Source organism: Nycticebus coucang, chromosome 22 (assembly GCF_027406575.1).
Source record: "Nycticebus coucang isolate mNycCou1 chromosome 22, mNycCou1.pri, whole genome shotgun sequence".
Lineage (NCBI taxonomy): Eukaryota > Metazoa > Chordata > Mammalia > Primates > Lorisidae > Nycticebus > Nycticebus coucang.
In genome coordinates, this window is record NC_069801.1 from 29009238 (window position 1) to 29024482 (window position 15245).

General features: G+C 43.4%; 1 protein-coding gene across 5 annotated transcripts in view; it reads right to left on the bottom strand.

Annotated features, from left to right (window-relative positions):
• KIAA0319L (KIAA0319 like) overlaps positions 1-15245 on the bottom strand; it is a 133013-nt gene that overhangs the window by 15678 nt on the left and 102090 nt on the right. For 4 of the 5 annotated variants that reach the window (XM_053576728.1, XM_053576726.1, XM_053576727.1 and 1 more), the window contains 7 exons: positions 12539-12767; positions 10474-10597; positions 9125-9257; positions 4152-4300; positions 2939-3090; positions 2441-2579; positions 430-589 (listed from right to left, as the gene is read on the bottom strand). In XM_053576728.1, the coding sequence (XP_053432703.1) occupies positions 430-589; positions 2441-2579; positions 2939-3090; positions 4152-4300; positions 9125-9257; positions 10474-10597; positions 12539-12767 (1086 nt within the window). Of the gene's footprint in view, positions 1-64; positions 274-429; positions 590-2440; positions 2580-2938; positions 3091-4151; positions 4301-9124; positions 9258-10473; positions 10598-12538; positions 12768-15245 lie in introns of those variants that run through there. The other variant, XM_053576729.1, reaches the window with a different exon arrangement.

A 15245-nucleotide genomic window follows, 5' to 3' on the forward strand; every position in this document is an offset into this window, starting at 1 on the left:
TCCTATGCCAGTAAATGCAAGATTTTCTTCTTTTAGAAAATCCCTGGCCTCTGCTTACCCCAAACTCTGATGAAGAATCAGCTGCCCTTGCTCAGGGTTGCCCCAGGGGCACACACTGCAGTGCCACCCCGCACGGCAGTGCCGTCCTGCACTGATGTTCTGCTCACTTGATCATCTCCCCTCCTGGCCTGTAGCCTTCAAACATAGTGAAGCTCCTCTGACTTTGTGCCCTGGAGGCCGGCTATAGTGTCCAGTAGGAACTTGTCACCTGCACTAGAGGGGAAGGACATCAAAGACATGAACACTATGAATAGTTCCTGCTCGGAGAGCCCACCCATCTCCACCTACCCACACTAGTCCTTAGCTTAATCAAGAAACCCAGGAGAGCCCTGGTCTTTCCTTTTCTCCCCCCATTCATTGCCCAGCTACCTCTGCTCCGTGTACGGCTGAATCTTTTGCACAATGATGTCGGAATCCAGCACCCCCAGGAGGACCCCAATCTGGCGGATGAACATCCCCTTCAGCCTCTCAGTTAGCTGACTGACGTTGACATCCAAGATGAGCTCCACCAGGTTGTTTTTCCTGGGATCTGGAAAGCATGTGGATCAGTCATGGCTTTAGAAGTAGGAGAGTTAACACAGACCTGCCATTGTGCCTTTACGTCAGCACACGAGAGAAAGTAGTGAGAGCATTCAGACATCCTTCAAGAGGAAAGGGACAATAGTGAATTCCCAAGAAGGTAATCTGGGGCTGGTGAAAGCTTAAAGCTTCCAATCTGAGAATTCCCACAACGCTGAGGATGAGGCCAGTGGGGGTGAAGTGCTAGAGAAAGTAGGGGAGGGAGAAACACTTAAAAGCATTTGTTTTAAAAGCCTCTGTACAACTGCACTGCTGAGCAATCCAGGCCAAGTGGGGTATCAAGCAATTTCTCCTGACTCACATCTGATTTTCAGTGACTTGCTGTAATTTGTCTACAACAATGACAGGAAAAATGTCCATCTCAACAATCTTCTCAATGATGGGAATGCATCAGTCCCTACAGTTTTAAATACAGTAAACACAAAGAAAATCAACGCAGCCAAGAAACAAGGCTTCCTCAGAGCTGTGTCACAGCTGCACTGTCTCGGTATGACTCTAAAACTGGGACCATCGTGCTTTACTTTCAAATGTGCCCTAGGACTCCTCTATATTTGGAATTTCAAACTGATTGTTCAGAAAGCCTTATTTACATACTTGAATGCACCATTTGCCTGCTCTGATGTATAATACATAATTAGCAGATTATCTATGATCTGACTTTAAACATTGAAAAGACTTCCCAGTGTCTCAGCTCTTCTCATTCCGAGAGGCAGGACAAGGACCAGAAGACCTCCCAAGACGCCATCTAAGTGTCTACACGTGAGCTTGGCTGGATAAGAGAGTAGGTTTAAAGTTAATATCTCCTCATTAGAAGGTCAGGAATTTATAAACTCAACCCCACCTCCACACTCAGTTCCTCCCTATCACCAAATTAGTCTCAAAGCAAAACAAAACCATGGTTCTATTTAAGAAGGAAATTTTATTTCTGCAAATCTGAAAATGTAAAGGACAGTAGTTACTTTACCTTCCCTGGGTTGTCAGATAAAGCCTGAGGCTCAACTTATAAAAATAAATCGTTTTCTGCATCTGGGTGCTGATGAGACATCATGACTCAAGCTATTCCTGTGCTCAGATTCCCAAAACACCCTGAGCCCTCTCATCAGTCACGTGTAAAGGAAAGTGCTGGACTGGGGTTATGAAGGCCTGGCTCTGATACGACTGCTGTGTGACACTGAGCAAGCCCTGCCCTCTCTGAGTGCGTTTCTCCATCGGAATGGGCAGAAGCAGTCTTATTCCTGCATGGGTAGAGGGGTACTATTGAAACAGTTTCTTAAGGATTTTTCAGCTTGAGGTTTCTAGATTTTTTTTTTTTTTTTTTGCAGCTTTTTGGCCAGGGCTGGGTTTGAACCCGCCACCTCTGGCATATGGGGTCAGCGTCCTACTCCTCTGAGCCACAGGCACCGCCGTCTAGATTTTTTTGAGACAGAGTCTCACTATGTCACCCTGGGTAGAGTCCCGTGGTGTCCCAGCTCACAGCAACCTCATACTCTTGGACTTAAGCGATTCTCTTACCTCAGGCTCCCGAGTAGCTGGGACTACAGGCGCCCACCACAATGCCCAGCTATTTTTTGGTTGTAGTTGTCATTTTTGTTTAGCAGGCCCAAGCCGCGTTTGAACCCGCCAGCCTCGGTGTATGTGGCTGGCACCTTACTCACTGAGCTACAGGCCTCTAGATTTTTCTTTTTAAAGCTGGACATGCCATTTAGCTCTGCTCGTGCTGGGGGGGAAGGGGTCTCAGGAATGACTCCCTGATTGGCTGACCTGGCAATTTCACTCAGTTCTCATCGGCAGATGCACTCACCAGGTTTCACCTCCACAGTGGTCCGGTCTGTGTCACTCTCACCCTTTGCATCAGTCACTTTCAGATGAAATGTGTAGGTTCCCTCAACCAGGTTGGAAAGAAAGAGGATAGGGTGATGGTCAGAGTGATTTAATACCTCCTGTAGGATTGAACAATAGGGCAATGTCACAGAAAAAGACACCGCCCCTTTCTGGGAGTCAGTCACTGCTTTTTCTATAACTAAGCCACTCTGGGCTGGACAGTGCCTCCTCTGCAACAGCACTCAGCCCATAGCTGTTAGGATAGGGAGAGAAACCCACCCTGGGCCACACTAGCTTACCGAATGACCCTGAGTAAGTCACTTAACCTCCTTGGATTTCAGAAAACAATCCAGGTATAATACATGGAGTCACTCAGCTAACACTTGGTTAAAACAGACACTGAATGCTCAGCTCCTCCACCTCTCCCCCATCTTGCCAATTAGACCTCGTGTAGCTCCTCCACTCCTGGTGCACTTACGCCTGCAGCTGGGCTCCCCTCATCCCGAGTCCAGAGGTAGCTAACTATTCCCTTATCATCTGAGGACTTGGAACCGTCCAGCTCTGCTGTGTTCGTGGGCAAGGTAATCACCACAGTCCCAGTTATCTTGGCTACAGGTGGTTTGTTCATTTCTAACAAAAGAGAAATCATTGAAATAATGCACCATTCTGCAAAAAAGAAATGCTTCTTCGTGATGCTTATAGGGAAATCACACATCAAAAGCATCTTCAATGGAGAACTGTTGTAGGAGCCTGCCTGCCACCTGCCAGCAGTACAGATTTAAAGCTGCCAGTGCTGCAGTCCTGAGGCCCCCACCTACCCAGAGATGTGTTATCCTGACACCACACAGTAGAGGGACCAGTATGTTTTTCTCACAGCAACTTTCACAAAAGAAATCCATCCTTGTATTTGGGGAGTATATAGAAACAAAGGCCCAAAGTGGCTGACAGCCTTGGAGTTCAGGTTTTATCCAGCTGCTACCACAAATTCTCATTTGAAACATCTGAAAATGTTATTCTCAGAATTTGTTTATTAATTCTTTCATTGGTACTTTAAAGAGAAAAAGGAGATAGACCTCTCTTATTCTGAGCCCCACGTGAAGCTTTGTTTGAAGTCGCCTACATATCTGATGGTTTTCCCCCTATCAGCATAGGACCTTCTCCCAAGGCCCTCAGTGGTCACCCTGGCAACAGACCATAGCAAGACCTGTCAACTCTTCTCCCTAAGTTGGCCTCAGGTTGCAGGCTCAAAGGACATGCACGGGCAGCCTCAGTGCAGCAGTCATTCTAAGATCTGACAGCAGGTGTCACTGTAGGCAGCAGGAGAGTCACAGAAACTCCAGGTCTTGGCAGCACAGGGGCAAAATTAAATCTTAATTCTTTCCCTATTTAATTATGAAATAAAGTAAGAAAGAGAAGGAGGTAAAGAGGGAAGGGAAATGAGGAGTAGGGAAAGGGGAGGAAATGACAGGAAGAAAAGGGGAAGGAAGGAGGGAAATGAAAATTTACCTACAGTCAATTTCAATTAAAGGCTGTTTTAGAAAAGAAAATTAACAGCTGCCCTCACCCCAACATTCTTCTCTAACTCTTCTTGTCTGGAATAAATTTCTGCAGTCAAGTAAGACATGACAAATCCTCAGCTATCTGACCCAGAGAGGGAGAGGCTGCTGCGCCAACCCCAGGCAGAGAGGTACCTTCTTTGACAATGACATTCACAGAGCTCTGGCTTTGCAGGTTCCTCTCATCTTTGACAGTCAAGGTGAACACATAGATTCCCACTTGAAGCCCAGTCACAGTGGCAACACTGCTGTTCGCATTCTCAAGCTGCACACCGGCAGGTCCCCTGGACAAAGAGAAACCAGAGGTGGAGCTGCACCTGTCTGCAGCTCTCCTGTCTTTGACTCAGCAGGAGGAGACAATTATTGCCTTAGCTGAGACATGAACTATTGTTTCCCAGACCGTGACAGGAAATGTTTAAAAATATTCCTTTTGGACAAGGTATTATTTGGCCCCCAAATACAGGCTACCTGCTGGTCAGAAAATTCCACTCATCAGCTTTCAAACACATCTATCCTTATCCTTTATATGAGCTTCTAGAACACTTGAACTCTTTACTGTTCTAGTTTGTAAAAGGAAGAAAGTTCTCTAAGCAGATCTCTGATCAAAACAATGATTTAAGAGTGATGTTTCTAAAAAGCATTTCTGGCCCAAGAGTTGGTTCAGCCCTTGCCAGCAAAGAAGCAAAATGCATTCTTAATCACATGCCCAAATCCCTCTTGATGAAAAGTCGAGGGAAGAAAATGGGCCAATTCTGCAGAGAAACTCTCAGGATAAAATCATCCTCTTGGCTCTATAAGCAAAGCTCCCTCCAGCTCCTGGACAGGTGCCCCAGAGGACCAAGGAGCCCTCACCTCCTTCCTCTGTCTATGGCCTCAGAGAGCAGCATGAAGCAGCACAGTGAGCCCTGCACCGACACCCACGTACGAGGCTATACACAACCAGAGAGTCCTTCTGTTCAAGGATCAAATCGCCTCTGAGCTTTCCTTAAAAATACAGGACAACAGGACAGCCAGAGAAATCCGCAGACATCCAGAATTTGCTTTGTTTTACTTTTCAAACTGATAAAATCTGACTCTAGCAGCTCTTCCTGAAACAGATTGTCCAAGAAGTTATGCCAAGCATTGTCTCTGCAGTAAACACTAATAACACAGCTGAAAAGGGTTATCAGCCATATCTTCAATAAATAATCATAATTAAGACACCCTGGCCTGTGGAAGATTATGTTCTTCAAAAGACAGAAACAAGACCTGAGGGAAATAATTTCTAGAATCCAACTCATTAATCTTAAGTCAAGGAGTTTCTACAGTCAAATCAAAGCCCTTTCCACCCATCTCTAATGCCTCAGTCAGTGGAAAATTTTTTAAAAATTAAAAAAAAAAAACAGCCTGTCTTACTGTTGCTACCTTTGGAAACTGAGAATGCTTTTAACTCTTCCTTATAATTCTCTTGCTTTCTATGGGATCCTGCATGTAATGTAAGTTCCATTTGTTATGGTTTAAAGGAGCTGAAACAAACTGTGAGAACCAATAATGGTTCAGTTAGGTAATTTCAGTTTAATTAGTATTATTTTCGTTATTGCCTTTGGCCTCTAACTGAATTGGTAAATGGTGTCTTCAAGGAAACAATAACAGAGCAATATTTTCATTTTATAGATGTATTTTCAGTTCCTTTTAATAGTTGCTCTGTCCTATCCCCTCACCGCCAGCCTTACCCAGTTAATTTTTGAGCAACAGTATTTTTCTGCTCCATTACCCCTTCCATCCTGCCTCTCAAGTGTAATTAAACGATGCATTTCAGCAGATGGATGAAACCTGCAAAAGCATCAGGATCACACAGTACTACCTGATAACTTAACTGATGGCAAGCATTATTATTTTTTTATTTTTTATTTTTTGAGATAGATTCTCACTCTGTCACCCTGGGTAGTGTCACTCATGGCATCATAGCTCACAGCAAGCTCAAACTCTTGGTCTCCAGCTATCCTTTTGCCTCAGCCTCCTGAGTAGCTGGGACTATAGGTGTGTGCCACTACACCCAGCTAGTTTGTCTACTTTTAGTAGAGACAGGGTCTCACTCTTGCTCAGGCTGGTCTCAAACTCCTGAGCTCAAGCAATAAACACTCCACTCACCTTGGCCTCACAAAGTGCTAGGATTACAGGAGTGAGCCACTGGGCCCAGCTTGCAAGCATTCTTTTTGTCTTACATAAATTACTTATAATATTATTTTCTTTTTTATTAATTTTTTATTGTTGGGGATTCATTGAGGGTACAAGAAACCAGGTTACACTGATTGCATTTGTTAGGTAAAGTCTCTCTTACAATCGTGTCTTGCCCCCAAAAGGTATGGCACACACCAAGACTCCACCCCCCTTCCTCCTTCCCTCTCTCTGCTCTTCCTTTCCTCACCCCTCCCTCCTTCTTTCTCTCTCTGCTCTCCCCTTCCCCCACCCCCACCGTGTCCTTAATTGTCATTAATTGTCCTCATATCAAATTTGAGTACATAGGATTCATGCTTCTTCATTTTTGTGATGCTTTACTAAGAATAATGTGTTCCACTTCCATCCAGGTTAATACAAAGACTGTAAGTCTCCTTTTTTTTTTTTGCAGTTTTTGGCCGGGGCTGGGTTTGAACCTGCCACCTCCGGCATATGGGGCTGGTGCCCCACTCTGTTGAGCCACAGGCACCGCCCAAGTCTCCATTTTTAATGGCTGAATAGTATTCCATGGTGTACATATACACAGCTTGTTAATCCATTCCTGGGTTGGTGGGCATTTAGGCTGTTTCCACAATTTGGTAATTGTAAATTGAGCTGTAATAAACAGTCTAGTGCAAGTGTCCTTATGATAAAAGGATTTTTTTCCTTCTGGGTAGATGCCCAGTAATGAGATTACAGGATCAAATGGGAGGTCTAGCTTGAGTGCTTTGAGGGTTCTCCATACTTCTTTCCAAAGAGATTGTACTAGTTTGCAGTCCCACCAGCAGTATAAAAGTGTTCCCTTCTCTCCACATCCACGCCAGCATCTGCAGTTTTGAGATTTTGTGATGTGGGCCATTCTCACTGGGGTTAGATGATATCTCAGGGTTGTTTTGATTTGCATTTCTCTAATATATAGAGATGATGAACATTTTTTCATGTGTTTGTTAGCCATTCGTCTGTCGTCTTTAGAGAAAGTTCTATTCATGTCTCTTGCCCATTGATATATGGGATTGTTGGCTTTTTTCATGTGGATTAATTTGAGTTCTCTATAGATCCTAGTTATCAAGCTTTTGTCTGATTCAAAATATGCAAATATCCTTTCCCACTGTGTAGATTGTCTATTTGCTTTGGTTGTTGTCTCCTTAGCTGTACAGAAGCTTTTCAGTTTAATTAAGTCCCATTTGTTTATTTTTGTTGTTGTTGCAACTGCCACAGCAGTCTTCTTCATGAAGTCTTTCCCCAGGCCAATATCTTCCAGTGTTTTTCCTATGCTTTGATGATTTTTATTGTTTCATGACTTAAATTTAAGTCCTTTATCCATCTTGAATCAATTTTTGTGAGTGGATAAAGGCGTGGGTCCAGTTTCAGTCTTTTACATGTGGATATCCAGTTCTCCCAGCACCATTCATTGAATAGGGAGTCTTTCCCCCAAGGTATGTTCTTATTTGGTTTATCAAAAATTAGATGGTTGTAAGATGTGTTCCTGGTTTTCAATTCGATTCCAAATGTCTATGTCTCTATTTTTATCCCAGTACCATGCTGTCTTGACCACTATGGCTTTGTAGTACAGCCTAAAATCAGGTATGGTGATGCCCCCAGCTTTATTTTTATTACTAAGAACTGCCTTAGCTATACGGGTTATTTTCTGGTTTCATACAAAATGCAGAATCATTTTTTCCAAATCTTGAAAGTACAATGTTGGTATTTTAATAAGAATGGCATTGATAGGAAGATTGCTTTGGGAAGTATACACATTTTAACAATGTTGATTCTTCGCAGCCATGAGCATGGTATGTTCTTCCATTTGTTAATATCCTCTGCTATTTCCTTTCTGAGGATTTCATAATTTTCTTTATAGAGGTCCTTCACCTCTTTTGTTAGGTATATTTCTAGGTATTTCATTTGCTTTGAATCCATGGTAAAGGGAGTTGTGCCCCTAATTAGCCTCTCATCTTGACTGTTATTGGCATATACAAAGGCAACTGACTTATGGACATTGATTTTATATCCTGAGACATTACTGTATTTTTTGATGACTTCTAGGAGTCTTGTGGTTGAGTCTTTGGGGTTCTCTAAGTATAAGATCATGTCGTCAGCGAAGAGGGAGAGTTTGACCTCCTCTGCTCCCATCTGCATTCCCTTTATTTCCTTGTCTTCCCTAATTGTATTGGCTAGAACTTTCAGCACTATGTTGAATAGTAAAGGTGACAGAGGACAACCTTGTCTGGTTCCAGTTCTAAGAGGAAAATCTTTCAGTTTTAGTCTATTCAGTAAAATATTAACTGTGGGTTTGTCGCCCGCGGTAGAGGGCTGTGACGTCACAGTTCACAGCAAACTCCAGTTCTTGGACTTAGGCGATTCTCTTGCCTCAGCCTCCCGAGTAGCTGGGACTACAGGCACCCGCCACAAGGCCAGGCTACTTTTTTTTTGTTGTTGCAGTTTGGCCGGGGCGGGGTTCGAACCCACCACCCTCAGTATATGGGGCCAGCAGGAGCTGCCCAACAAGCCAACTTTGAAAAGCAAATAAAACAGGCCAGGTGCAGGGTTCATGCCTGTAATCCTAGTCCTCGGGAAGGCTGAGGTAGATGGATTGCTTGAGCTCAGGAGTTTGGGACCAACCTGAGCAAGAGCGAGACCCCCATCTCTACTAAAAATAGAAACACTAGCTAAGCATTGTAGTGGGAGCCTGTAGTCTCAGCTACTTGCGAGGCTGAGGCAAGAGAATCTCTTGAGCCCAAGAGTTTGAGGTTGCTGTGAGCTATGATAACATAGCACTCTTACTGAGGGTGACAAAGTGAGACTCTGTCTAAAAAATAATATATAAATAAATAAATGAGATAAAATTAAACGAATAAAACTTAGTTCTTCTAAGGGCTTTGCATAAATAAGGATTTGGTGTCAACACTCACTGTGTTTTTTCCCAGAGATATGAGATAATTTTCTGATCATCTGAGCTTTTGCTGCCATCCAAGGTTGTGCTGTCCACAGGAAGGATTAGCTCTTTATCTGGGCCTGCATCTGCTTGAGGAGGCTTGTTGTTTTCTAAAAGACAGAGATTTGGAAGTCACAAGCAGCCAGTCCAGGTGGGAAAAGGAGAGGAACCAATTTGGGACATATGATCCGGCAGCCATGGGCACTCTGCCTTTAGCCCACAAAACTGTCAGATACTGTGAGAGATCTGATTATCATCTGGGGGCTCTCAATGAAGAATATAAACAAGACTGAAACAATTCTGAAAGAAACACAGTAGAATGTAACAAAGTTCTTAGCACAATAACTAAGAAAATGCCAGGAAGGCTATGTTAACAAGTGTGATGAAAATGTGTCAAATGGTCTATGAAACCAGTGTATGGTGCCCCATGATCACATTAATGTACACAGCTATGATTTAATAAAAAAAATAAATAAATAAAAAATGTAACAAATGTATAATGCCACACTAAATCTGAAATCTAATGCTGTAATAGTTCAAATGAAAGAGTTTGATTGATCCCCTCCTGAGGAGGGGAGTTTTAAGCAAGTCATTAAAGGACATGGTTTGGAATGGTATCAGTGTGTATGTACAACGTTTTATTTTTCTCTGCCACATTTTGGAAGAATAAGAGTTGTCTTGGGCCACACATTAAATGCACAAACACTAACAAAAGCTTAGTAGCAAAAAGAAGTCCATGCATACTTTTCATGATATCAAAACCACAGATAAAGGCCAGGCACGGTGGCTCACACCTGTAATCCTAGCAATCTGGGAGGCCATGGCGGGCAGATTGCTTGAGCTCACAAGTTCAAGAACAGCTCTGAGCAAGAGCAAGAGCAAGACCCTGTCTCTGATAAAAATAGAAAAACTGAGGCAAGAAGATCTCTTGAGCCCAAGAGTTGGAGGTTGCTGTGAGCTATAATGATGCCACGGCATTCTACCCAGGGCTACAGGTTGAGACTCTGTCTCAAAGAAAAACAACAACAACAACAACCGATAAGCAAAACAAGTCCTCACAAAATCAGCATGTGGCTAGAGGGCCACAGGTTGCACACTCCTAGAATAGACATTGTCTCCTAGGTCGCCTCAAAGGCACAGTAACTATTAAGAGAAAGGCACCAGCTGAGGCTGGGAAACACACTTTAGCTATTAAGAAAGCACAGAGGAGGGGATGACAGAAGTCACCCAAGGCTCTGTGGACTGTTTCTACACTCATAAACTCAGAACCCAAGGCTCCTCTCTGCCAGCCAATACAAGAGCCTGAACCACAGGGCTGGAGCTTACCAGGCTGCACAATGACAGTCACTTGCGCGGTGGCCTGCTGTCCTATTGTGTCAGTCACTGTGAGTTCGTAGGTGTAGTCTCCTTCTTGCATTGCAGAGAGCTGCAGGATTGGTGTTCTAACGCCCTACATACATAAACACAGAAGGGGAAGAGTGGACTCCTAGAATCACAACATCACACAGTAATTCTAACTCTGGTAGAAACAATTTAACCGGTTTTCTGAATACTGGACTTTCATCTCCCAGTTCAGCAGAATTAGTGAATGTTGAATGAGACATCATGAGACACATTGCTATGAGTTTTCCCCTTCAAAGGAACAATGCTTCCTGACATAGCAGCAGTTAGAATTAAAATAAAAATAAAGCCAGAGCGGGCGGCGCCTGTGGCTCAGTCAGTAAGGCACTGGCCCCATATACCGAGGATGACGGGTTCAAACCCGGCCCTGGCCAAACTGCAAAACCAAAAAATAGCCGGGCGTTGTGGCGGGTGCCTGTAGTCCCAGCTACTTGGGAGGCTGAGGCAAGAGAATCGCTTAAGCCCAGGAGTTGGAGGTTGCTGTGAGCTGGGTGAGGCCACGGCACTCTACCAAGGGCCATAAAGTGAGACTCTGTCTCTACAAAAAAAAAATAAAAAAATAAAAAAAAATAAAGCCAGAGCTCTCAGAGGAGAAGGGAATATGGGAAAATGTGCAGAGATTACCAAGGTCAGTCTCTATGACCAAAACCAGAAAGGACACCACGAACATAGAATAAAATGACCCAGTTTTTAAAACACTATTTGAAAAGATCCTATTCCTACCTAGGGTACAGAGTGATCCTACCCAAGTTGTCTCAGTGAAACATGGAAGTAATTCAAGATACTCTATAACATCATGCTGTCCCCTTACAGGTTTGTACGTATTCTGCAACAACAGAAAACCCTAACACAATACTTAAATTAAAGCCAGGTAAAACATGGGCTTTAAGTCAGGCCTGAAATCTAGAAATGTAGAATCTTGAGTATCAGAAGGAACATTATAAATAATTTAGGGCAAACTTCCAATGCAGGAACTTCCCATAGAACAGTGGGCCAAATTGGCAGCCTATGGATTGAAGCCAGCTTGCAGATATTTTGCTTGGCCTGTAGTGTCTTAAAAGTTGGAAATTTTCACAGCCAGGGCTTGTGGCAGGCACCTGTAGTCCCAGCTACAAGGGAGGTTAAGGCAAGAGGATCACTTGAGCCCAAGAGTTTAAGGTTGCTGTGAGCTATGAAGCAACAGCACTCTACCAACAGCGACAAAGTGAGACTCTGTCTCAAAAATAAATAAATAAATAAAATCTGGATTATCGGGCGGTGCCTGTGGCTCAGTGAGTAGGGTGCCGGCCCATATACTGAGGGTGGCGGGTTCAAACCCGGCCCAGGCCAAACTGCAACAAAAAACAGTCAGGCGTTGTGGCGGGCGCCTATAGTTCCAGCTACTCAGGAGGCTGAGACAAGAGAATCGCCTAAGCCCAGGAGTTGGAGGTTGCTGTGAACTGTGTCATGCCATGGCACTCTACGAAGGGCAATAAAGTGAGACTCTGTCTTTACAAAAAATAATAATAATAAAAAAATCTGGATTATCAAGCAATGTTGGGACCATACTTCCATGTAGCAACAACAAGCTGGACCTGAAGAGCACACCAGCCCTCTGGTCAGGGTTTAAGCTCTCTGGTTTAGCATGGCTCCCATCCAGCTTTCTTCAGTTATCTACCTGCCTGGTGACAGATCTACAGTCCCTTCTCAAATCTCTCCAGAGAGAAGATACTCACCAACTAGTCCAACAATCTACTCCAACCTGGAACAGAGCTAAGATTTCAACTCCTACAGCTTCTAAATTGTTTGACTCTCTGGAATCATCCAGAATAACTAACATTTCTTATCTACCTTTTGCTAACATGTTAATCAAAGGCCCCTAAAACCTTCTGGATTTACATCTAAATGTTCTTTGTAAAAATGTGACTTTGGTAATTAAAATGGAGTAGAGCTGGTGACCCTGTCCAGCAGCTCTGCTTCCGCTGGGCAAGAAAAGACAGGAACCTCCTACCTGCATCTCCACCACCTTCCCTTTGCTGCTTGGGCTGAGTGACCACTCATAGCTGGTGATGCCGTGATCATCAGTGCTCTGGTTTCCAAAGAGGGTGATGGAGTTTTGGGGCAGGGTGATCACTTGGTTGGGGCCTGCGTTGGCGACAGGGGGGTAATCCACAGCTTTGTTCACGGTCAAGCTTGCAGTAGTAGAGTTGGTAGCTCCATCAGAATCTACCACAGTCAAGCTATCAGGGCAGAGAGAGGGATGCAGTCAGTGATGGGTTTAAGGAAAGAAGAATAAACACCAAAGAACTGAAAACCACGGCTAGCTAATAAATACAAAGAGAGCAAAGTTACCCATTCTTACACATTCTTATTGGGAAGGCAGAAAAGTGCTATTAGAAGCTAATATTAACTGAAGGTTCACATGCCAGGTACTGTTCTGAGTGCTTTACGTCTCATTAAATCTTCACAACAGCTTTATATAGTATATCTTCACTTAACGCCTTACGTATTGAGGAGAACAAGACAAAGAGGGGTAAAATAACTTGCCCAAGGTCAGACAGCTTGAAAGTATTGGCATCAGGTTCTGAATCCAGGCCCTACGTCTCCGGCATCCTTTTGCTCTGCTGCCTGTGTGTATCCGTGGGCAGAGACCTTTATAAGCATTGTCTGTAGGGCCCTCATAACAACCACAGGGAGAAAGAATCATCACTTCCACTTCATAGGAGGCTTAGAGAGGCTAAGTAACATACCCAGGGCTACACAGTGAGCCAAATGCAAGACCAGTGCTTTATTCCAGAGCTCAGAAAACAAGTCTTAAGTACTTCCTGGTACCTATTCTTGTGGAGTTTGAAGACACTACACTAAATAGAGCAAACTCTGTCGGTAGCAGGCTGTCCTCACATCATCCTGTTTCAGCTGTACATATATCATAAGAATGGACATCCTGGGCAGACAGCCTCTGGGACGAGCCAGGAGGGCTGGCTCCAGGAAGGCAGGAGCTTGAGATGAAAATGAAGTCTCCTACGCAACAGTCCCACGGTCTGTGCCAAGGAGACATAGGATTTGCAAGAGAAAAAATGTTCACTTATGAGAGCAAGCTTTTACCTAAATGATGCCTTCCAGCTGAACAGCCTAAAGCTTCTCATGCCACCTTACAATGTGAGCATAAGCAAGCTAGGAGGTTTGGGATCCTTCCACTTTGCTGACAGGAAGAAGGAAAGCACAGAAAAGACGTGCAGTCTGTTTAAATCTCACCACCAGCCACTGTCAGAGCCAGACATCTGTGGGGTTTATCTCACAATCTCACCTTTACCTATGATATGAAAGAGATTTCTCATATTATAACCTTTAGAAAAAAGGCACAAAAACTTTAGATACACATATGTGGAAAAACTCAGCAAATCTCTGAAAAAGAAAAACACAGACATTTTGTCTCTTTTCCTAGTTTCCCTGGGCTGTTTTTTACAGGTTTTAGGTGGTATTTTTTCGGATATATCTCACTAGTCTCTTCTGTCAAAACAAAAGCAAGTTATACACAGACGGCAAACTGGCAGCTGCCCGTTACTCTGACTTTCACCTCAGACAGTCCCTGGCTGACCTGTCGGGACCAAGGAAGCAAACAGTCATTAAAGGTAGGAGAGAGGAAAAGGTGTGTGAATCTTACCAGATTAGCCCTTAATACTAAATCAAATCCAATCCCATCGTTTCACTGACTTAAAAAAAAAGTTGAGGTCCAGGAGTAAAGAATCACTCTTAATACCCTACTTCCCTAAGAAATGTAGGCCAACATTGCGGTTAAAATCTCAGACTCTGTTTGTGTGACCTTGGGCAAGTTACTTAATCTCTTTGTGCCAAAATTTCCTAATCTGTAAAATGAGAATAACTGTAATATGTATTGTAGGAATTAGATGAGATACTGCAATCAAAGGCTTACAATAGTACTTAGCACAGTAAATGTTTAAGAAGTATTAGCTATTACTGTCACTATTTTTAATAAGGATCAACCTGGCCCAAGCTAAATTCTGTAAATGGAAAAATTCCTATATTAGGAATCTAAGATAAAAAAACAACTCAAATTGTTGTTTTAAGCCAGCGAGAAGACTCCAATCTTGTTTTGGCAGCTAATTTTCATTCATTCTTGAACCAATGGAGTGCTGTAAATAAGAACTTGCATATCGATTTATATGTATGCGTGTTGTGCTAGTATACTCCAGCATCATCTAAAACATGATTAATCTCAGATCCATGGGAAACAAACATACACGAATAAGCTGTCGCACAATGGTAGGTGCCACAGACAGGCAATGAGCAAAACAGGGCAAGTGCAGAGTCATATTCTCTCCTCTCTGGAGGGATCTCTGAGAGACTCGTAGAAATAGAGCAGGTCCTTAGGATGGGCAGAATTCAACAGACTGAGAAGGACATTCAAGGAAGCAGAAACAAAATACATATGGATCAAGTGAAGGAGTAAAGGAGAATGAGCCCTGACATGGGGATTAGAAAATCTGCATTTCAGTTGCAGCTGTGAGACCTCTCAGAGAGAAGAAGAAAGAAAGAAAAAGAGAGAAGTCTCCTTTTTCTCAGTGTAAAGTGAGGAAAGAATCATCTGCATATGATGTTTACATGATGCTCACGTGCAAAGCTTTGTAGCACACAATGAAGTGTGCAACATGAGGACAGAATCATCTGCATATGATGTTTACATGATGCTCACGTGC